The sequence below is a fragment of the Zeus faber genome (genome assembly GCF_960531495.2).
Source record: "Zeus faber genome assembly, chromosome: 1".
NCBI classification, from domain to species: Eukaryota; Metazoa; Chordata; class Actinopteri; order Zeiformes; family Zeidae; genus Zeus; species Zeus faber.
In genome coordinates this window covers 64197353-64222956 of record NC_137193.1, presented here as the reverse complement: position 1 = coordinate 64222956, position 25604 = coordinate 64197353, and the positions used below count along the sequence as shown (strand labels likewise).

Here is a 25604-nt window from a genome sequence, read left to right as displayed (position 1 = left end):
TACCTATTGCAGACTCAGTCTTCCCAGCCTGGTGCAGGTCTACAATTTTGTTTCTGGTGTCCTTGTACAGCTCTTTGGTCTTGGCCATAGTGGAGTTTGGAGTGTGACTGTTTGAGGTTGTGGACAGGTGTCTTTTATACTGATAACGAGTCCAAACAGGTGCCATTAATACAGGTAACGAGTGGAGGACAGAGGAGCCTCTTAAAGAAAAAGTTACAGGTCTGTGAAAGCCAGAAATCTTGCTTGTTTGTAGGTGACCAAATACTTATTTTACTGAGGAATTAAGCAATTAATTCATTAAAAATCCTACAATGTGATTTCGTGGATTCTTTCCCCCCATTCTGTCTCTCATAGTCGAAGTGTACCTATGATGAAAGTTACAGGCCTCTCTCATCTTTTTAAGTGGGAGAACTTGCACAATTGGTGGCTGACTAAATACTTTTTTGCCCCACTGTATATGAAATGCATTTATAGAGGAATATTAGCTATTTTCGTTACACGTCACTATTTTGGAATTCATTTATATAATAATAATTTACCTCCACTCTGCAGGATTAATCCATGCAGTCCATGTCTGCCCACCCACTCCTGCAAATTTACATTATGTTGTTTTTTTCTTTTGTCAGTACAATAGAAATTAGTGCACAAGCGACTACAACAGCAAGCCTTTCTTCTTTATAAAGCTCCATTAGTTGTTGTTTTTTTTTCGTATTTTTATTTTTATTTTGGCAAAGTCACATGGAAAAATACCCAAGTCCTGCAGCTGTTTTTGTAGGGGACAGCGGCTGTCTCACGTAACTCTCACCCCTCGCCGAGTGTAGGATCATATAGTTGGAACACCCCTGTCTGTGACACATCATGTAGTTTGAACACTGCTACAACAAAAACAAAAATTTAAGAAAAAGGATTGTGTAGTGTGAACGCTCCAAGCGTTCACATAGTGAACTCTCGTAGTTTGTCTGAGTGTTGAGTGTGCATATATATATATATATATATATATATATATATATATATATATATATATATATATATATATATAAATATATATATATACACACACACACACACACACACACTACTCCCAAAAAGTTAGGGATATTCCGCTTAACTTAATCTGACCTTCTCTAAACTTTTGAATGCACTTGTCCAACTGTTCAATGTTTCAGTACTTTTTGCACAACTTGCTGTTCTCTAACAAGGAGCTGAACAGCAAAATTCACAACAGGTGTTTGATCCATGAATCGACCAATAGATTTCCTGGTTCAATTAGAATTGATATTTAAACAGTTCTCTTCATAATGCTGTTCACATGTTGACATCATGGGACCAAGACGACACCTAACAATTGATGAACAGTACCTCGTCATTGCGAGGCTTCAAACAGGATGTTCTCAGAGGGAAGTGGCCACTGAGCTTTAGAGCGTCACAGAGTGTCATCAGCAGGTTGCAACAGAGATACAGAGAGACTGGAAGAGTCACAGAAAGGCATAGAAGTGAACGTCCTTTGGCCACATCCCACACTGATGAGCGCTTCATTGTGAACAGTGCCCTGCGGAACCGGATGATGAATGCCACTCAACTCCAGCCACATTGAAGGGAGGTGAGAGGCACCCAAGTGTCACGTCAGACCATTCAAAACCGTTTACATCAGCCTGGTCTGCGTGCTAGACGACCTGCAAGTGTACCTGACCACACCACCAGGCACAGGCATCATCGTCTTGCATGGGCCAGGGAGCATTTACGCTGGACGAGGCACCAGTGGGCCTCAGTGCTGTTCTCTGATGAAAGTCGATTCACGTTGAGTAGAAATGATGGCCGCCAACGATGTTGGAGACGTCAAGGAGAGCGCAATGCATCAGCCGCTCTTGTCACCAGACAAGCCTTTGGTGGCGGTGGTGTTACAGTGTGGGCAAGTGTGTCGAGTCAATACAGAACTGCCATACACTTTGTGAATGGTACAGTGACAAGCCCATACTACCTGAATAACATCATTAGTCCAGTCATTGTGCCGCTGCTTGATCAACACAGGCCTAACTTCATCTTCATGAATAACAATGCTCCAGCTCATCGATCCCAGGCTCCTCCTGCTAGCATGCTGTAGTGTCCTTGAGCAAGACACTTAACCCCTAATTGCTCCTGATGGCTGCGTCCGTCGATGTTTGAATAATTGTAAGTCGCTTTGGATAAAAGCGTCTGCTAAATGCAATGTAATGTAATATAACATTAGGGAACCGCTGCTGGAGACTGGGGTACCTCAAATGGAGTGGCCTGCTCTTTCTCTAGACCTGAATCCCATAGAAAGCCTATGGGATCAGCTGGCTCGTAACTCTGTACCCCAGAACCTCAATGACCTGAGGGACGCCCTTCAAGAAGAGTGAGGTGCCAGGCCTCAGCAGACAATAAGTCGACTTGTGAACAGCATGAGACGTCGTTGTCAAGCTGTAATTGATGCTCAAGGGCACCGAGAAGTTATTGAGACATTGACATTTTTTGTTGTGGTATACCCCCCACTGTTGTTGGCTTTTGTTTCAATAAATTGTTTGAGATGAGGAAATCACCATTGCATGCTTCTACTTAAATGCCCTACTTTCATGATATAATATCACTGTAGCGTGAACTTTTTACATTTTCCATAAATCTCACCCGAAAGCCAAATACAAATATATATATATATATATATATATATATATATATATATATATATATATATATATATATATATATATATATATATGCACACTCAGACAAACTACGAGAGAACCATACTTATGTACATTACAATTTCTCTGGGTATTACTGTATAATAATTCACTCTTCCACCATCAAACACTGTCTCTTAAAAAACTCCCTTGTCTTTCCCTCATGCTGTGGGTGTTTCATGTGCAGGTGCACTTTGTTCATTTTAAAACTCCACACTTCTCCATCCAATCTTTTGAATTGCTGTCAAAGTCGTATGAGATGTATCCATCCTTGTATTTCTGTTTTGACATTTTGAATGCAATATTTACAGCCGGTGGAATGGTAGTGGGGGTCTGACTCCCCTACAGTTCTGGCCAATGGTATCCGCACCCTTACATACGATGTAATGTATGTAATATATTCAGAAATAATTGGAAATTTAGGTTTTGGTCATCAGGACATTTTTATTGGATTTGAAGTTATAGACCTAACAAAATATCAGTCTTAACTTGATTTTTATTCTTAATTTTTTTTACTGAAGAAAATGGAAAATATGGCCTCGGCAGTGTGAATGGCACCCTTTTGTAATACTTAGTTGTGCAACCCTTTGCAGTGGTGACTGCTAGGTCTGCACCTGACTCAGAATTTTGTCAGTCTAATCAGATTCAATGTGAATATTCGACTGTTCGGTGGGGCTTGGCTCGGCTCTTTATTTAGACGAGAGAGTCGTCGGCCTAGGATGCCATCCAAAGCGGAGAGCGTGGAGAGAGGGCAATCGGGGAGCATTATGCGCACCTGCCTCTCTGACGATGCGCGCCAGTGATGCGCGCAACAGTGATAGAGTGGCCATGATCGGCACGCCAAAACAGTGTGTTTTATTTTAGATGTAGGTTATTTTATTTTACGTCTGCTTACGTCTGTAACGAAACCATGCGCAATGGGGACACTTTATCCCGATCACCCCCTCTCCATGCAGAATGCGCAGAAAATAATCCCACACAGTTTTTAGTTGTTTTATTTGGAGGAACGTGACACAGCGATTGGGGCACACAGAGGGCCATGTGTGTGTCTGTGTCCGGACCTGGATGATTCACACATTTAAGAATATACAGTATTCCCCTTACTTATTATTCCTCATGGAAATGTAGTGCCTGTGCATTTTGTAAGATTCTATCTGTTTAATGCTGTCATTGTACAAGGAACTTGTCTTGGTGTTCGGTTCATACATGGAACATAAATGTAAAGTAAAGCAAAGCAACAGGAAAACGATAAGTAAAATGTATAAGAATATGTAAAATAAGGCAGTTTTTGTTTTTTAAATAAAGTTGTACTGTGTGTGTGTGTGTGTGTGTGTGTGTGTGCGTGTGTGCGTGTGCGTGCATTCGCGTACGTGCGTATATACACGTACAGTGGGGCAAAAAAGTATTTTGTCAGCCACCAATTGTGCAAGTTCTCCCACTTAAAAAGATGAGAGAGGCCTGTAATTTTCATCATAGGTACACTTCGACTATGAGAGACAGAATGGGGGAAAAGAATCCAGGAAATCACATTGTAGGATTTTTAATGAATTAATTGGTAAATTCCTCGGTAAAATAAGTATTTGGTCACCTACAAACAAGCAAGATTTCTGGCTTTCACAGACCTGTAACTTCTTCTTTAAGAGGCTCCTCTGTCCTCCACTCGTTACCTGTATAAAAGACACCTGTCCACAACCTCAAACAGTCACACTCATAACTCCACTATGGCCAAGACCAAAGAGCTGTCAAAGGACACCAGAAACAAAATTGTAGACCTGCACCAGGCTGGGAAGACTGAATCTGCAACAGGTAAGCAGCTTGTTGTGAAGAAATAAACTGTGGGAGCCAATATTAGAAAATGGAAGACATACAAGACCACTGATAATCTCCCTCGATCTGGGGCTCCACACAAGATCTCACCCGTGGGGTCAAAATGATCACAAGAACGGTGAGCAAACATCCCAGAACCACACGGGGGGACCTAGTGAATGACCTGCAGAGAGCTGGGACCAAAGTAACAAAGGCTACCATCAGTAACACACTACGCCACCAGGGACTCAAATCCTGCAGTGCCAGACGTGTCCCCCTGCTTAAGCCAGTACATGTCCAGGCCCGTCTGAAGTTTTCTAGAGAGCATTTGGATGATCCAGAAGAGGATTGGGAGAATGTCATATGGTCAGATGAAACCAAAATAGAACTTTTTGGTAAGAACTCAACTTGTCGTGTTTGGAGGAGAAAGAAAGCTGAGTTGCATCCAAATAACACCATACCTACTGTGAAGCATGGGGGTGGAAACATCATGCTTTGGGGCTGTTTTTTTGCAAAGGGACCAGGACGACTGATCCGTGTAAAGGAAAGAATGAATGGGGCCATGTATTGTGAGATTTTGAGTGAAAACCTCCTTCCATCAGCAAGGGCATTAAAGATGAAACATGGCTGGGTCTTTCAACATGACAATGATCTCAAACACACCGCCCGGGCAACGAAGGAGTGGTTCGTAAGAAGCATTTCAAGGTCCTGGAGTGGCCTAGCCAGATTCCAGATCTCAACCCCATAGAAAATCTTTGGAGGGAGTTGAAAGTCCGTGTTTCCCAGTGACAGCCCCAAAACATCACTGCTCTAGAGGAGATCTGCATGGAGGAATGGGCCAAAATACCAGCAACAGTGTGTGAAAACCTTGTGAAGACTTACAGAAAACGTTTGACCTCCGTCATTGCAAACAAAGGGTATATAACAAAGTATTGAGAGGAACTTTTGTTACTGACCAAATACTTATTTTCCACCATAATTTGCAAATAAATTCTTTAAAAATCAGACAATGTGATTTTCTGGATTTCTTTTCTCATTTTGTCTCTCATAGTCGAAGTGTACCTATGATGAAAATAACAGGCCTCTCTCATCTTTTTAAGTGGGAGAACTTGCACAATTGGTGTCTGACTAAATAATTTTTTGCCCCACTATATGTGTGTGTATATATGTACTTGTAAATGTGTGTGTGTGTATATATATATATATATATATGTATGTGTGTGTGTGTGTGTGTGTGTGTGTGTGTGTGTGTGTGTATACACACATATATGTATATATATACACACACATATATATATATATATGTATACACGTGTGTGTGTGTATATATATATGTGTGTATATATATATATATATATATATGTGTGTGTGTATATATATATATATATATATATATACACGTGTGTGTGTACATATATATACATGTGTATATGTGTGTGTGTGTATATATATATATACACACACACACACATACAATATAGTGTGTGTGTGTGTATATGTATTTCAAATTCAAGAGATTATTTGTGACATACATATACATATGTTGTATGTATGACCGCCCTGCTGTCACCTGGCTTCAAGAAAAGTAACGAGGGCACGGACATGGACGTACAAGCTGTGTCCCATATCAGGGGCTGCAGCCTTGTTGGCTGCATTTTAAGACCGAATGCGTTACACTGGCGCGACAAAGTGCTGTCCCATTCTGGAGGTGTCTTCAAATGCGGTCTAGAAATGCAGCCTTGTTTTCCCCGATTTTAAGGTTTCAACGTTTGAAGGTAATATACGTTTCGTAGCCCTGAAAAAGTCAGATTAGTGACCGTCGCATTGCGTTGACAGGACGCTGGCATGTTTTGTTGTCGCTTCTCACCTGCGTGTTTGCGTGTCTGTTTTTGTTTGTTTCTCGTCTACCCGAACTTTTGGCTATTGCTACTTCAGTTTTGGCCAACTGCTGCAACTACCTGAGGCTATTTATTTTCTCTTTCTGCTGAAACTATCCCTGCTAGCTAGCGCCACTACCACTGCTAGCACAGCTTGCCAAGATGGGCCCTCACCTGTTGCTGAGATGGTGCTCACCTGTTGCTGAGATGGTGCTCGTAAAATACTCCACATTGGAACTCAAGAATCTCTTCTGAAGAAGAAGAAACAGTCTTTAATCGTCACACGACACTCCACAACACATGCTTGCACACACACACATGCTTGATGGTGGCCGGTGAAATGGATCCTCTGCTTTTGACCCATCCTGGCTTGTCCTTCCTCCGGGGGCACAGCCAGGAGCAGTGGGCAGCATACGTGGACGTGCCCGGGGACCAGGTGATAAGTGTCCATTGCTGGTCAGACGATGATGGGTGCATGTTTTTGGTGGGGGTCCTTACTGACGTGAGGTGGAGGAAACCCCATGTGAACACGGGGAGAACATGCAAACTCCACACAGAAAGGCTCCTGTTTGGGAGATAACCCGCCGGAGCACGGTGCCAACAGCGCCCCAGGCGGGAATCGAACCCAGGACCTTCTTGCTGTGAGGCAGCAGTGCAATGCACTGCGCCACCGTGCCACACATGTCACTCCACTCCAAACTGCCTCGCCGACATTAAATCCATCGGACTCCTGCGCTGCCCTTGCTATATCCACAGGGCTGCTCGCTGTAAGTCTGTTTACCCGGATCGCACTATTCCATCCATTATGTCGAATCGGCGGAGGCAGCGTCACCATCACAAATCCCATGTGCACTCTGTTCTGCAGCCGCTGGTCTGTGTTGACAGGCTCGTTCCTTCCAACTCACCTGCCTCACCTTTCATAGTTAAAACTGCAACATTTATGCTACAAAATGCACAATCTCCCAGCAATAAATCACTACTCATTTACTCACTTGCATTATCATGGAATGGAAAATTGACTTCCTCTGTTTAACAGAAGCATGGCAAGTTCAACAGGACTTTCTTACACTCAACCAAGCCACCCCCCCGCATATGTGTACATACAGAAGCACCGCTCCATAGTTTGTGGTGGTGGGCTGGCTGTAATACACTGAGCAGACATCCTGGTCAGAACTCTCTGTGCCAAACACCACCTCTTTGAATGTGTTGCATTCTCTCTGACTGCACACCTCCAGGTTGTCCTCATCACTCGCCCCCCTAAAGCCTCCACCTTCATGTCTGAACAGCTTACCTCTGTCTGTTCCATGTCCCAATCTACCCTTCTGCTCAGTGACTTCAACATCCATGTGGACTCCACCAGCTCTACATTTGCCACAGGTTTCCTGTCACTGTTGGACTGTTTTAACATTACACAGCACGTTCAAGGTCCCACCCACGCCGAAGGCCACACGCTCGATCTGGTGTGCACCACTGGCACCTCTCCCTCCCATCTTCAGTGCCTGGACCTAGCTGTTTCTGACCACCATGCTGTCCTGTTCACTGTTACTGTCCCCCCCCCCCCCCAGGCAATGCCTTAAACGTACCATCCCGTTCAGGAAGTTACACCAGTGAGTACACCAGCCCTGATCAACACCCTCACTACCCACCTGGCCCTAAATCCCCCTGACTCCACGGTGGATGGCCTGGTTGCCCATTACAACTCTGCCCTCTCCCTCAGCCTCAGTTCTCTTGCCCCCCTCAAAACCCTGACTGACTCCTTCACTCTCCCTGCCCCCTGGTACAGCTCTGAACTCCGCACCATGAAGGCCAGCGACAATCAGCTGGAGAGGCTCTACAGAAGATATTCCCTCACTGTCCACCTTGAGGCCTTCAAACAGCATGTGACATCTGACCCCAATGTGACCCCAACCACTACCGCCCGATCTCCAACCTTCCGTTCCTGAGCAAAATCCTGGAACGAGCAGTTGACGCCCAAATCCAACAGCAGATTTACAACCATGAGCTTCACAAACACCTTCAACTCCTGATCCTTCCCTGGCCCAGTTGACCAAGGCAAGGCATCAAGGCTCCTTGCTTGGGCCCCTCCCTCTTCACCATCTACATGTTCCCCCTTGGTCAGCTCATATGCCACCACGGTCTATGCTTCCCCACCTACGGCGATGACACCCAGTTATACCTAGCACAAAACCATCCACCCAGCTCCCCCTCAGTCTCATTCGAAATGCTCCATCCCTGGCCACCTTCAAAGTCCTCCTCAAAACCTACATGTTCAACGAGGCCTACTGCCCCTGACCCTTTTTGGTTTCCTTTTTTTTTTCCTGTTCTTTATTTATTTAAATTTATCTACCTCGACTTGTTTTTTTTTTTTTTTTGGTTTTCCATTGTAAAGTGTCCTTGGTTTTGTTCAAGGTGCTATATAAATCCCAGTTATTATTATTATTATTATTTTTATTATTATGTTGTGAACTATTGGAGATAACGCAAGTTAAGTCTCAAGCGCCCCAATCCATGTAATTTGGAAAGTGATGATGACAATGTAAGTAAAGGTTTTTTTGATAAGTATAATTTCATTGTGTTCAGTAAAGTGACATCAACTTGGTAAGAGGGAGCCTCTCTGTTTACACGGACCCTCAGGGTGAATTAAGCACATAGAATTTTGGGCAGGGCGCCATGGAGGTCAGTTGGCAACTGACCACTACGTCCACTGCACACTTAATTCACGCCACGCAACTCAACGACATGCACTGAGTTGGCGGTTTGTGCCGGCAAGCACCAAACACTTTCCCAGAATTGTCTAGTTTAGCAATATTGTTCCTGGAGAGTATCAAGTTTTTAATTAGTTATGCACCTAGTGGGGCTGCCTTTTGCACTTAATAAATTCATAATTTGTACTTAATTTTGCGCAGTGTTGTAATTATTATAACTTGTGATCAAGTCAACCCGAAAGTAATCCTAAAAGTAGTCACAAATGAGCATTTAGTAACTTACTTTTCAAAAAGGAAACGCCGCCAGACCTCGGACACCTCGGAACCCCCTAGTGGGTCTGTGTTTTTCTCCACTCATGCATCCTTCTCACCTTTTTCACCCCTCAACAGTTAGCATGTCTGATGTATATATACACTCACTGGCCACTTTATTAGGTACACCTTGCTAGTACCGGGTTGGACCCACTTTTGCCATCAGAACTGCCTTAATTATTGGTGGCATAGATTCAACAAGGTGTTGGAAACATTACTCAGAGATTTTGGTCCATATTGACATGACCGCATCACGCAGTTGCTGCAGATTTGTCGGCTGCACATCCATGATGCGAATCTCCCGTTCCACCACATCCCAAAGGTGCTCTATTGGATGAAGATCTGGTGACTGTGGAGGCCATTGGAGTACAGTGAACTCATTGTCATGTTCAAGAAACCAGTTTGAGATGATTTGAGCTTTGTGACATGGTACATTATCCTGCTGGAAGTAGCCATCAGAAGATGGGTACACTGTGGTCATAAAGGAATGAACATGGTCAGCAACAATACTCAGGTATGCTATGGCGTTTAAACAATGCTCAATTGGTACTAAGGGGCCCAAAGTGTGCCAAGAAAATATCCCCCACACCATTACACCACCACCACCAGCCTGAACCGTTGATACAAGGCAGGATTGATCCATGCTTTCATGCTGTTTACGCCAAATTCTGACCCTACCTTCTGAATGTCGCAGCTGAAATCGGGCCTCATCAGACCAGGCAACGTTTTTCCAATCTTCTATTGTCCATTTTTGGGGAGCCTGTGCTAATTGTAGCCTCAGTTTCCTGTTCTCAGTTGACAGGAGTGGCACCCAGTGTGATCTTCTGCTGCTGTAGCCCATCTGCTTCAAGGTTCAACGTTTTGTGCATTCAGAGATGGTGTTCTGCATACCTTGGTTGTAACGAGTGGTTATTTGAGTTACTGTTCCCTTTCTATCATCTCGAACCAGTCTGCCCATTCTCCTCTGACCTCTGACATCAACAAGGCATTTTCGTCCACACAACTGCCGCTCACTGGATATTTTCTCTTTTTCGGACCATTTTCTGTAAACCCTAGAGATGGTTGTGCGTGAAAATCTCAGTAGGTCAGCAGTTTCTGAAATACTCAGACCAGCCCGTCTGGCACCAACAACCATGCCACGTTCAAAGTCAATTAAATCCCCTCTCTTCCCCATTCTGATGCTTGGTTTGAACTTCAGAAAGTCATCCACACCATGTCTACATGCCTAAATGCAATGCCTTGCTGGCATGTGATTGGCTGATTAGCTATGTGTTAACAAGCAATTGAACAGGTGTACCTAATAAAGTGGCCGGTGTGTGTGTGTGTGTGTGTGTGTGTGTGTGTGTGTGTGTGTGTGTGTGTGTGTGTGTGTGTGTGTGTGTGTGTGTGTGTGTGTGTGTGTGTGTGTGTGTGTGTGTGTGTGTGTATATATATATATATATATATATATATATATATATATATATATATATATATATATATATATATATATATATATATATATACTGTGTGTGTGTGTGTGTGTGTGTGTGTGTGTATACACAGTCTATATACTGTGTGCGCGTGTATCACTATTCACCTCACGAGCATTCCAATCACCCGGCCTTACCGTGAAATAACGGTAACGGGGCAGGTCCTCGCTTATCGACCAATTCGCTCAACGACCTGGTAGTAAGAACGGAACTCGGTTGTCAAGTGAGGAGTACCTGTATTAGGTTATATAATAATATATAGGTTTTCAAATAGAGTAGTATTGAGATACTGCGTACAGTAGTTCTGCAACTCCGTCTGGGATTAATAAAGTTTATATACATTTTCTACACAAATTTGTCCACTTACCAAGGACTATTATACCTCAGTGAGTGACACAGTAACTTGGATAACTTATAGCCATTGCATTATCTAGATAATTATGTCATTAAATCTATTTTTGTTATTATTGAATGAGAAAGCGCAATCTGTATACTGTAATAGATGCTTAATAGCGTTAAATCTTCGCTGCAAGGACTGCATTCTGGAGATTCGGTGGAGGAGATTTGGTTTGCAGCAAGAGTGGATAACCCAGAGGCGACACTGTGGTGCAGTTTAAAACTTGCCGTTCCCTTCGCAAGCACTTATTTGTGCAAAGCCGGATTTAGTGCTCTTTTTTTTTTTTTTTTTTTTTGCATGAAGCCCGGTCCAGGCTTAGATGTGACAGTTGCACTGCTGCACAACCGTTTCATAAGACATGGTGAGTTCAAATGAGTGCCAACATATTGTGCTTTGATGTAGGGCTGAACAATTAATCAAATTCAAACTGATATCGCAATGTAATAGAACAGAATTTTCAAATAGTTCGAATAAAAAAAATTAAATAAGTTTTGTTTTTTTATGTTACACAATCTAACCAATAGGGTTGTCTAGGGCTACCTTCGTATTGGCAAGCTGTCCCTGAGCACAGGAAGCGACCCTTCGTATATGGGGACGTATGTGCGCAACATTTTTATAAAAAATAAAACAATTCTGCTGAAACTGCATATTTTTCGAATGTGAATTTTCGGACTAACAATTTACAAGGCTTGAAGATGAATCAGTCAACATTCTAATGTCATTGAAGATTTTTCTTTTTACAATTCAGTAGTTGAATAAAGCTATGTTATTCATATAAATTCATCCATCAGTTATTCACATTTCATCATAACACGTAGTCCTGGCCTACAACAAAGAGCCAATGTTGTGTTGGTTATACTATAGAGGGATTTATTGCTTGTGTTAAGTGAATAATTATACAGAAGATGTGGAACTTAAAAAAATTGCATACTCAATGGTAATATTGGTAAAAAAAAAAAAATCGCAATTCTATTATTACCAAATCCTTCAGCCCTACAGCCCTACAGTGTACTCTGTGATTGTGGTGATTGTAGCCTAAAGTTTTATGTCATTAAAGTCCAATAGCAAAGAAATATCAATATTTTAAAGAGCTAGGGTTCGGAAAATTTCCGGACCTTAAATTCGGGTCCAGAGCCAAAAAATGATGGGAACCCCCTGTATTAAGAGTTTTGGAGCAAAACCGGGGAGGGGGCTTGTTCACTTCTGTGAGTGCAAAAACACACATGGGCACGAACAAAGCTATTTTTGCACCAGAAAAAAACTGTCTAGTCCTTTTGCTCTTTTATTCTTAACTCACTCTCTTAGTAACTGGATGAACCTTCGGGATGCAGAGACGGGCAAAGTGCTTTGGCAGGGAACCGACGATCTGTCTCTACCAGGAGTGGAACACGAAGGTAGATTTCCCTATACTTAACCTATTTTCACACATGGGGCGTCAAAAGGGCCAGGATCACGTACATTTTCCCTGGCAGCCAGCGACATCAAGCGACACAGGCGTCAGCAACATCAAGCGATAGCAGTGCGCAACGACAAAAGTTGAGCTCGGTTCCGCTCTATGCAAATGAGACATGACACGCTGAGGCGACAACCCGAATGAACCAATCAGACTGACAATCAGTTTGACTCTACAATATCTTATTTCTCCTAAACAGTCAGACAAAACATGTTTGTTAAAAAAAATGGCAAAAAATATGCCATGCAGTAGCCGAATATCGATTTATTTCTCACCTGTATCAGCTAATGTAGAAGTTGGTTCACAATATTCGGGGTTTTATTCCTTTGGCTAAAATAGCCTGTGCACACCACAGGCGAATGTTGTTCGATTTTGTTGGATTGTTCAGGACAAGTAAGAGAACATATATTCAAACAATCCGCTATTGCTACGTGTTGTCCCGCGAGAAACTGCCCAATCAGGGTGGATATGCAAATCAGTAGGTATGCCCACAAGCAGCAGGTTGTGGGAGACAAGAGACAGTTACAGTATAGCGTCAGCGACTGTAAGCGCTTTTATCAACGCATGTGTGAATGTAGGGTTTAAGGAAAGGTTTGCTATTTTTCAACCCAAGCCTTATAAACATGTTGGTTCAACTGTTCATAGCACGACCTCACACTTGAGGTCGTGCTATAAACAGTTTACTGTGAAGAGACATAATGATCTGCTGCAGCTTCTCACTGTGCTTAAATTCAGTCTAATGATGAAAAACAACAAAAAAAAAAAAACAGGTTCAATTTGCTTTTCAAAAACAGGAAACTCACATTTTAGTCACATATCTTACCGTATTTTTTTTTAATATATAAGTAATATCACATTTCATGCAAAACTACTTTTTAAAATTGCCATAATACATCCAATGCATTTCTACTCTCCATATGAATGCCTGTGCTTTTGAAATTGAATGTTCATAAAGCACATATGGGTGTTTTGGGTGTCAATAAACTCAAACGCCATGGAGACTCCCTTTCACACTATTGTGGTACTGAAAATATTTTCCCAAGGTTGGCAGGTCTGGCTTAGTAATGAAAATGTGACATAAAAGAATGTTTAAAAGCTTCATTGCTGTGACTAAACATAATTATTTGTTAACTCTAGTTCGTGTTTTATCCGATAGTTTACAGAATTTTAGTCTTCAGAGGGGATGAAACACAAGTCAAGACAAACAAAAGCTGTGCTAACACTATCTATCTCCTCTGTTCACACTTGGCCTGATCACAATTAGCCTGTCTCTGTCTCACACCCACATGTATATGCTCACCACACAGACAGACATTGTTAACAGTGTTAAAGTGTAATTTGCATCTTTATATTTAAAAGTAGCTCTCCACCAGAGGAGGTCTGAGCCATGCTTATTATTAATGCAGTCCGTCTACAAAGATAAGAACTGATTATTGAATTTTAACGGCTTTATATTGACAAATTTACTAGAAAAAACACTAAAACTAAAGACATTTCCTGTATATTTTTTACTTTATTTTAGTTATTCTTGTAAGTAAATAATATAGTTTAAATTTGTTTTAATTTTTTTATGTCTGGCTTTAACAAAAATGTTTTTTCAAACCTTGTTTTAGTTTTAAATTTAGTTTTAGTTAACTGTACAGCGATGTAAACACGTGTATGGAGGGAAAAAAGGTCTGAAATGTACTTTTAGCTGAACAGAGAATGAGTCCAGTAGTTAATCGTTAGCGGATGACATCGTTCTAGAGAAGAAGAATCTTTAATTGTCACACACCACACCACACTACAACACATGCACACACACGCAGCAGTGCAATGCACTGCACCTCCGTGCCGGCTCACACAAGTTACCCTAATCAGAAAAAAACAACAAATGTAATTGTTAGTATCCCGTGTGTAACGGTGTGCACGTGGGTCTACTCACATGCAACGTTCTGGTTCTTACTAACAGCAATATTTAAATATCACTAAAATGTATTTATTTTGGGGTGCACATTTTGCAGTTTGCTCTCCCAATGTTTTATAGAAGAAGTTGTTGCCAAAGGGGGCAACCAGAGGCCAGGAAATGGTTGACTCAGTTTGATTGCCGAGGGTAACAGTTACTGTCGAGCCCTGTCTCTGGCCATGTAGTGTGTCTACACACTATTACCAGTACCACTATGTGAACTTGTGAGTCCAATGTGGGCAGCTGCCAGTTACTAATGTAAACTAAGTAAGTACAGGTCATTTCTAGCAGTACTGTAGTAGTGATCATTTTCAATGAGAAGGTAGTGTTACAGAGATAACAGCAGTAGCAACAATTATAGAAGTATAGTAAGTGTATAGCAGGGCTCCAGACTGCCACCATTTCGTCACATTTCATGACCATTTTTACATTTTTTACTTTAAAATTTTTTTTTTTAAATCGTCATCCTATATCAATATGAGTCACAGAGAAAGGGACCTCATTACGCTGGTGCTGGTTTTGTTCCGTAAGGAGCGAAAAATAAACTACATCTAAAATACAAACACACTGTTGTGGTGCGGCAATCGTTGTCACCCCATCACTGATCGAGAGGGAGACAGGTGGGTAAATTACGCCCCGATCGCTCCCGCTCCACGCCACTCTTAGGCGACCGCTTATCTCACCTATAGGAAGAGCTGGCCCAACCTGCACCCGCTCGGCTGGCGGATAAAAAAAATTGATGCACGGAAAAAGCTCAATTACTTGCGGGCACAAAGAGGATGTATGTTGACATATGTGCATTATATTTTTATAAAAAATAATGCTTTTCTGCTGAAACACATACTGCTTTTTTTTTTTCATATGTTAATTTTCAGATTGGAACATCATTTGTATTTTAAAATTCAATAGCATTCAAATATTGTGTGTGTGTGTGTGTGTGTGTGTGTGTGTGTGTGTGTGTGTGTGTGTGTGTGTGTGTGTGTGTGTGTGTGTGTGTGTGTGTGTGTGTGTGTGTGTGTGTGTGTGTGTGTGTGTGTGTGTGTGTGTGTGTGTGATGGAGAGCTGAGGCTCTCACCATTGTTGTTAATTACAGTAATGTGCTGACCACATACCTTATGTTTGGTTAATTTATTATTTGGTGTCTGTTTAGGAGAAAAAAAAAAAAGCATAATTTAATGTAATAATTTTTTTTCTGTTAAAGCCCTACTTCAAAACTGTGACTTTTTCTATTTATAATAAAATGCAGATTGTTATTTCTGTAAATGGTATATTTATTACCAAAACATTTATCAGTAATACAGATGGAAAATACAGATGGAAAAAACATGAATTTGTTGCGTTACATTCAGTGGTACTCCTAAATTCTGTGCTACTAGTGGAAAAAGGTTGTCTAGAGCCCTGTATAGTGAAGTGAAGTAGATATTAAAATGATATTTTGAATATCCATGTGTAAAATGTTGTCCAGATTTTTAATCCAATGTAGTATTATAAGTTATGTCCAAATAACAATTTACTTTTACTAGTATAATAAACATAATAATAATAATAATAATAGTAATTATTATTATTGGCGTTTTATAATTAAAAAGCAGCAGTTCACGGGGTCCAGCTTATGCGTTCTATGTACAATTGTAAAATTCTGTTTAATAGATTACGTGTCTATATCGTAATTAAGAAAACATTTATGTAACATATACATAAATTTGCAATTCAAATTATTATGGAATAATTTGTCAAGAATACGAACACTTTCTGCCTTTTCATTAAAATTTGTTAAGTTTGGTTATAGAAAAATGTTTATTACAAAAAATATTTTATTTTCTATTTTAAACTGTCATGTCATTGTTATAACTTGTTGCATTGAAGTACATCCGGAGTCTCTGTGATGGTAGATGTTGTCTCGTATACGTCAATTATGACATATTTAGGTTGTTTTACAATAGCAGTTTAATTTACTTTTATTTTTTGTAAATTTAATTTTAGTTTTTTACTTGGATTACATTTTCAGTAAGTTCTGTTTCCATGAAATACGAAAATGTTGTGATGTTTCTGTGGATAATTACCATTGCAGGGCCTCTATTTTGCTGACGCCTGTCTGGATCTTGAACGCATCACAGAGACATTTTAAGGATTATTTTTGATAATTTTTTTCATAAATCCGGCAAAGTAATATGGACCACAGATTTTAAATATCAATCGAACAAATCTACTGATATCTACCAGGTAAGAAGCTATATAAATATACACGTAAATCAAGTGATCCAGTCCACGGCTCACACTGGACACGGTCCAACTGGACATTCGCAACTGGAATCCATTAATAGTAAATAATATGATGATGTCATAAAGCATCTTATTGTATATGTCATCTCGTGTGACTTTCGAGACGTGTGACGTTCACCAAGTCTGACTGAATATTTCAGGTCAAAGTTGTTAGGTTTTTCACTAATATGTGCTCCATATGTGGATCGATTTGGAAGAAATTCAAACCACTAGATCTATGTGACAGCGGTTTAAACGACACCTCAATCGTGTTCGTAGCTAATGCCGAAGTATTTGTTCCAGATAGTTTTAGCCGGGTTGGACATATTTAGGCATCAGATGTACTGGCTCGTCTGTATTTAAATTGCTCAAGTTTTGGTCAGTTTTTCACTTATATCTGCTCCGTATGTGGATAGATTTAGATGAAAGTTCAACCACAAGGTCTTTGTGACAGCGCGGTTCAAACAAGACGTCAACCGTGTTCTAACCGTGTAATATGCCAAAGTTGGTCTTCCAGATAGTTTTAGGGATAGACCCCTCCTAATAATAATAATAATAATAATAATAATTAATGATAATTAATATAGCTACAGGCAGCTATATTAATTATAGCTGCCTGGGGTTCTTCAAGGGGTCCAGTTTATTACACGGTGGCGCAGTGCATTGCACTGCTGCCTCACAGCAGGAAGGTCCTGTGTTCCATTCCCACCTGGGGCGCTGTTGGCACCGTGCTCCAGCGGGTTATCGCCCAAATAGGAGCCTTTCTGGGTGGAGTTTGCATGTTCTCCCCGTGCTCCGGTGCCCCCTGAGGAAGGACAAGCCAGGATGGGCTAAATGCAAAGGCCTCATTTCACCGGCCACCATCCAAAACATGTGTGCGTGCATGTGTTGTAGTGTGGTGTGCTGTGTGACGATTAAAGATTGTTCTTCTAGTTATGTCCATGTAATTCCACAAATCAAACTTTCATGACATTATGTATGAAGCATTCCCATTTTAACCAACATCAACCAATGATTTTAAGTTCTAATGTAACATAATTTGTGTTCTATTAGATGAAAGAGAGTGAGAGAATTCAGTTCTAAATAACAATTCTAAATAGCTGAGCTAAAAGTCCTCATTTTGTTTGTAAGTTGTAGAGTAATTTGGAAATTAAAGAAATGACAAGTCATCTGGAGCAATAACAAACAACTTTTGTAATTCATTTTCATAACAATATATTTCATTTTAGTTATATATAAATACATATGAGTTGTAATAACTACTGTATTGTTTTTTTTCTTTTAATAATTTACAATTGGAAATTCCAGTTTAATAGATTACTTGTCTATACTGTAATTCAGACAAGATTTATGGAACTTTAACATTTATTTGTCATTATTTTTTTTACGAAGATTAAATATCAATCCAACAGCTCTACTGACATCTACCAGGTAAGAAGCTATATGAATACACGGGTCAATCGATAGTTGGTAACGTCGAACACTCGAAGTACAGCTTGACCGAGTACTCACTCGCAAACTGGACATGGTCCGACTGGACATTCTCAATCGTAACCTGTACATTTATAGTTAATAGTGTGATGACGTCATAAAGTGTCTTACTGTTGATATTATCTTGTTCATTTTGATTACAAATTGTGGCATGTCAGTTAAGCGAGCTGAATATTTCGGGTCAAAGTTGTTTGGTTTCTCACTAATATCTGCTCTGTATGTGGATCGATTTGGATGAAATTTAAACCAGAAGATCCCTTTGACATACTGGTTTAAACTACCCTGTAACCGTGTTCGTAGGTTCTGCTGAAGTTTGTGTTCTAGATACTTTTAGCCGGGTTGGACATATTTCAGCGTGAAATGCATTGGACCGTGTCTGTGATATCGATAAAATTTGGTTTTCGCTAATTTCTGCTCTATATGTGGATTGATTTGGATGAAACTTCACCCACAAGTTGTTTGAGACATAGAGGTTCAAAAAATAAGTCAACCATGATCGTAGGTTCTGCTGGAGTTTGTGTTCCAGATAGTTTTAGATTTCAAAATTCTGAGAATTTTACCCTGAACAATATCAATTGTGTATTGTTTTTTAGGGGTCAATTAGGGTGCTGGACCCCTAATAAATATAGCTGCAAGGCAGCAATGGACCGGGTTCTGCAAAATGACATGATCGAAAGAACAGAGCAACTTTGTGCACAGTATGCCCTTCTATAGATCCACCTCGATGCAAGCAGACGCAATGAACCTTAGACTGAAAGTGCTTATTATAGTGGCCACTGTGGGAAAGAGGTGTTATGCTTTGTGTCCCTGTGGTTGGTTGATGATGATGAATTAACAGCAAATTGAATGTTTTTGCCAATTTTTATGAAATATTTTTATATATAATTAATATTAAATAATAAACAGTAGGTATTGGAGGCAGATGATCCACTGTGGTGTCCCCTAACGGGAGCAGCTGAAAAAAGGAGAAGGATAATTCATATTAAATATAATTAATATAAATTTTGCTGATTCTTGACCAGTTACTTAGCAAAAGATGTCCATGGGTATCCCGTGGACCTTCCCTGCACATTTCATGTCATTCGGACTGACAGTTCTTGAGAAGATTTTTGAAGGTTTTTCAAAAAATTCAAAATGGCGAAAAATAATAAGAGGTGCAATTGCAAAATTGTTCAGAATGCCCAGCTTCATATGTGCTTCAAGTTTCACTTTTTTCAGATAAACGTCATGGCAGCAATGAGGCTTTGACCTAGAATGCATATTATAGTTCCCCCTATGGGCCAATCAGTGCCATTGTAAGTGCCCAGGTTATGAATGGCCTCGACTATAGGTATGCCAAAATGGACAAAAAGTTAACAATATACGAATGAGTTATTGGACAAAATACAGGAGAAAAATATATAATAATAATTATATTTATATCTGCAGACAGCAATACACGGGGTCCAGTTTATTTATTTTACGTATGTATTAGTTTTTTGGTTTCTGTGAAACGCATTACAAGTTACAAAAGTTACAAACACCGTGGACTTAAGTCTGGCTGGCGCCAGGAAAAACTGCACTGGGGTGGAGGGGCTAGTTACCCAGCTCTCACACGTCCGAAAGGCAGCTGTTTCCTGGACACCCTCAATCAACTACCAGCAGAATAAGAAAGAAACAACCCTATGGTCCACCGAGAGGCGGGGTGGAAGATGAACCATCTAGGGCGGATACCACGGTAAGGACGACTACGAATGATCAAAAGACCCTGAGAGCATGCAGCTGTGGGTGGTCCAAGGTAACAACATACTTGGGCCTCAGAATCCACCAGGGGAAGACTAAATGCGACGGCAACACCCCGATGCAAACTTGCACCGCAGCAGCAGATGAGACAAGGAGTCATAGCCAGGTTGAGCACCACAGCGCTACTAATCCCACCATTGCATCTGGAGAGAGAGGAAGACCTGTCTCCCCAGGGGGATGTGCCGCAACATCAGCCTAACCCACAGCATGAGCATCGAAGAGTACCCACAAGAGAAACATCTAAGAAGCCAACCCATAAAGTCAATTGGCCAAAAGCCAATGACAAGGAGAGATGCACCGGAGGAGGGTTACTCCTAACTAGATTGCGAGACGAGAGAGGGAAGTTCTCCAGCTGGTAAAGGAACGACGTCTGCTGCGGAAGTCATGGAGTAAAGCCACAGATGAGGAGAAGGAGGGCTTGAAAAACCTGTGGAATCAGATCAGAGCCAGGCTTTCACACCTGAGGAAAGCTGAAAGGATCAGGAAACACAGAAGTCGCCAGGAGAAGGCAAGTTTTCTCCAGGACCAAGAAAGCCAAGGCCTCCTTGAGGAAAAGAAGTCGGGGGCTCTGCAAGCTTCCGAGCAAGAACTGAAGCAGTGCACGTACCCCGCCCACCAGAGCCTTCGTCACAGTTTGACACCAGCCTGCCCAAATGGACTGAAGTCAAACAGGTGGTAGAGTGAGCGAGAGCTGGATCAGCCCCCGGACCAAATGGCGTACCCTTCAGAGTGTACAAGAGCTGTCCAGGTCTCCTCAAGCTTTTGTAGAAGCTGATGACAGTCACCTGGATAACCCAAGCCATTCCATCAGCATGGAGCAGAGCAATCACCACTTTCATCCCAAAGGAGAAGGATTCCCATGACATCGTATTGCCCTGCTGAATGTGGAGGGAAATATCTTCTTCTCGGTAATGGCAAAGCGATGACCTACTACTTCCTGGCAAATAACTACATTAACGCCACTTGCTAAAAGGCAGACGTTCCAGGTTTTCCCAGCTGTGTGGAACACTCTCCAAACAGCCAAGAGCCACAAATCGGATCTCCACCTGGAATGGCTGGATCTAGCGAACGCCTACGGGTCGGTTCTTCACCAGCTCATCAACTTCGCCCTGGACTTCTTTCACATACCATCATGCATCCAGGGCCTTGGAGAAAAGTACTTTGACAATTTCCACATCTGCTACTCCACCCAGATGAGCTCAACTGAATGGCACCAGCTGGAGCAAGGGATAGTAATGGGCTGCTCCATCTCGCCCATCCACTTCACAGCAGCCTTTGAGATCGTCCTGATTGGAGGAAGACAGATGGTCCGAGGAGTCAGGACCCAATCAGGTCATCGACTCCCGGCCCTACGGAGCTACATGGACGATGTCACCACACTTCTCCAGACTGCAGCCTGTACCTCCAGACTCCTGAAAAGATTTGAGGAACTGCTCTCTTGGGCACAGATGAAGATCAAACCTGCCAAGTCGCGCAGTCTCTCAATTAGGAAAGGAGTCAGGAGTGACAACATCTCCTTCTCTGTCGGGGGTGAGAAGATCCCGCTCTTGGCGGACCAGCCGGTGTGAAGCCTCGGAAGTCTGTACACAGCCGACCTTTCCGACAGGCACATGGCTGCACATGTCACATCCCAGCTCTTGGAGGGTCTGAGCGACATCGACCACAGCTTCCTGCCAGGAAAATTCAAGGTTGGGTGTTACCAGTTCACCTTGTACCAACGCCTGATGTGGCTGCTGAAGCTGTGTGACATCACCCTATCGACAGCCCTGAAGTTGGATGCCAAAGCCAACAACTACATCAGAAAGTGGCTGGGCCTCCCCAGTTGCTTTACCATCACGGCACTGTTTGGGAGAAACATTGCCGAAGCTTCCACTGAAATCCATCAGCTTGAGCTACAAGCTGGAGAAGGTGAGGCTCGTGTTCGAGCTGAGGGACTCACCGGATCCTGGCGGCCGTAACGCCCAGGTTCGCACCGGTCGTAAGTGGAGCGCAACCAATCAGTTGACCAGGCCATCAATCGTCTAAAGCACTGAGAGATTGTTGGAGTGTAGCAGCCGGGGAGGGCTGGCCTTGGATGGGGTACGGCACTGAAGATGTGATCCAAAGCCACAGAGAAAGAAAGGAAAGATGAGGCCCACAACACCAGCACCGCCACCGAAGAAAGGACAAGGCGTGCTGAAAGCAAGGGTCTTAGGGTTGGCTGCAAGGAGTGTCAGGGAGACGTCCCTTTCGCTGCTCCACCACCTGGAGGTGTTCTGGGTTTAAAGGAGCGAAACACCAGTGAAGGGTGGCCCCCAACTGACGACCTTGCAGCCAACCCAATGGCACTGTCGGAGGTGCTTCATGCAGAAATGCCCTGCAGTTTAACCCATCTGTGCTCTCATCTGGACCAGTCGACATGGACTGACCTTCAAGGAATGGATTTTTGGGTAATTGCTTCTTTATTGTCTTTGACTTTCAGGTATTTTTTTGGCATCTGGAACAATAATTAAAACAAACTTTGTAATAACTTTGCAAAACAATAATAATAAATACATGTTATTTCACAAACATAATAAATTAATTACTTTTACTTAGTACTTGATTGTATTTTTTCGGAAGTAAGGGTAAGTAATCTACAATTGGAAAATTCAGTTTAATTGATTACTTGTCTATATTGTAATGCAGACAAAATTTATGGAACTAACATTAATTTAGCATTAAGTTTAGGTGTGGGAAACTGTTTATACTTGAAGTTTCTTAAAAACAACAGTTTATATTTTACTCTAAACCAAACCTTGTCATTGTTATAACTTACCTTGTGTGTAATTCATGTGCAGTCTCAGTGACGGCAGGTGACATTGTGTCTTGTGTGCGTCAATTATGATGTATTTACCTACCTTACGCCACCCAAGTGGCGTTTTCAGGGCCCTCCGGCGCAGAGACACAGACGACGATGGGTTGTAGACATCAGTTTATTGTAGAGAGGAAGCTAGGTGGAATTAGCCAGGAGTAGATAGAACATGTCATGACAGGGCTGCTATCCTGAGTGAGTGTGAAGATGGGGGTTTTAACCTGCTGCTCGTTTGCCCAACCAATGTGCAACAGGTATGCAGCCACCCTGACTAAATCACCGAGATCCAGGTCAGGTGTGGTTGCTCAAACCATCCCATCTCCACACCACAGCCCTGTTGTACGTATTTTGTCGTTCGATGAATTACATTGTCTGTGATTTGGGTCAAAGTTGATTGATTTCTCACTAATTCTTGCTTCATATGTGGATAGATTTGGATGAAACTTAAACCACTCGATGTTTGTGACATACCGGTTCAAACAACACCTCAACCGTGTTCGTAGCTAATGTCCAGATACTTTTAGTCCTGTTGTACATGTTTTGGCATTCTATGAATTAGACCGTGTCTGTGATTTGGGTCAAATTTGGTCGCTTTTTCACTCATTTCTGCTCTTTATGTGGATCCAGTAGTACGCACACTGTAACATTTAGCAAGAACGCGTGCATGCATGTCTGATCCCGGGATCAGACTTGCATCCTACAGTGGTTGAGTAGCACACACTATAGGAGCCTATAAGACTACTTTAAGACTTAAGATAAAACCAACCTTATATTCTTGCAAGAGAATATTGCTATGAAAATATGAACCGGAGATGTTAGATTTTACGACTGGCCAGGTGAGAGGTATAGAGATTGGGACGCACATTCCTTTTTGCAAATCATCCAATATCACCAAGTGCACAAAGCTTCAAGCGTTTCTGAGCAAAATATTGTGTTTTATTGTCCATTCTGTAACTCTCCGTTTCTTTTCTTTTTGCTCTTTGTGTTTTTCATTTTCTAGCCCGTGTTCCTAAGAAGATTCTCAAGTGTAAAGCAGTGTCCAGAGAATTAAACTTTTCATCATCAGAGAAATTGGAGAAGTTCAGGCTGGAGCAAAAGGTGTTCTTCAAAGGCCAGTGTTTAGAAGGTATCCAAAATTCACACCCCCATATGCTAACTAATTGCACACACATCACACGTATAATATGTTGTAAATGGTTATCCAATAAAACTTTAGAACTTTAAACTTTATTGATAGAACTTCCTTGATCCCCAGGGAGCAAATGGAATTATTCCATACTCAAAAGAATAAAGGACTAAGAATATGTACACTATATATTTACAGATAAATATGAATAATAATGTCGTAAGAAATTAAGTAAAAAAAAAAAAAAAAAAAATGTACAGAATATAAATATCAGATAAAATTTGAAATATAAGATATAATATAGAAATATTAGATAAAAGCTGCAATGTTAAGCAACTTATGCATGTGTTTGGGTGGATGACCATGTGCAGAAAGTTCATGGGTCTAGTAGTTTGGTATGAGATTCTGGGGTGTTCCGTCGGCATGTGGGGAGAAGCAGAGCAAGAGGACTAGCAGCTAGGTGGGTTTGGGAGTCTTATGATGCAACAGTTTTGCTCATCACCACATCTGACATGCAGCACTGTCAGATGTGAATTATATTCCTGGCATTTTCAGTATATAGCAGCACCTTGATGAAATCGCAATAATGCAAATCAAATCAATCTCTGCAATGTTAGCGAGCAGTGGAAATTTTGCTGAATTGTATCAACTTTTCTGCCTTAGATGGCCAAATCAGCCGCCGCTTAAACCTTTTGCCACTTCCACGAGAACCAGATAATCAGATAAGAATAGCCACACTGTACTGATTTTATTTTGTGCTTGCTGTATGTTCAGTTGGAAGTTTACTGAATTTACTTATTACTGGAAACAAGACGAGCTATTCTTTTTTGTAACTTTGAGCTGTTTTTGTGTTTTAGAAAGTAAAAAAATATTTCCAGTTTATTCTGTTATATGCAGAATGTAGGAAGTGAGTACATATGACTTATCATTAGTAGTAGAAAAGAAATGTCTTTGACTCACAATACTTCTTGTGAGTCAGCCCCGTCTATTAGAAAAGGTTCCAAAAAGCGTCTGTTGTTTTGTGTTCCAATTAAGATGTGAGGCTTTAAGGCTAGTTGTCACTGAGCTACTTCGCATGATAACATGCCTTTGTAATCATGCCAGAAGGTGCTGTGTGCGGCTTATTTGAACGTCATTGACAATATTCAACATATTTCGCACAATTTGTAATCCATACCAAACCTTTAGTCTATTGTTGAATGAAAACCATCTAAAAATCACAAGACCATATCACCATAAAACAATATAGCTGTGAACAGTGAATAACAGAGGCAAAACCAAACTTAAGCAAGACAGATAATTTTTTTATTATTAGAGGGCTCAAGTTGTGCTCCGACTCGGTGTTGCCATGACTTGATTGACTATATATGGACATGGACTGGGGATTTCTCATATTCATATATCATATTTCTGTTTATGCACCATTTCACTAGACGGTCACAAC

General features: G+C 41.5%; 1 protein-coding gene across 1 annotated transcript in view; it reads left to right on the top strand.

Moving 5' to 3' along the window:
• pde6d (phosphodiesterase 6D, cGMP-specific, rod, delta) overlaps positions 1-25604 on the top strand; it is a 40367-nt gene that overhangs the window by 10080 nt on the left and 4683 nt on the right. The window contains exons 2-3 of the mRNA XM_080016079.1: positions 12574-12662; positions 24035-24160. Of these exons, the coding sequence (XP_079872205.1) occupies positions 12574-12662; positions 24035-24160 (215 nt within the window). The remainder of the gene's footprint in view (positions 1-12573; positions 12663-24034; positions 24161-25604) is intronic.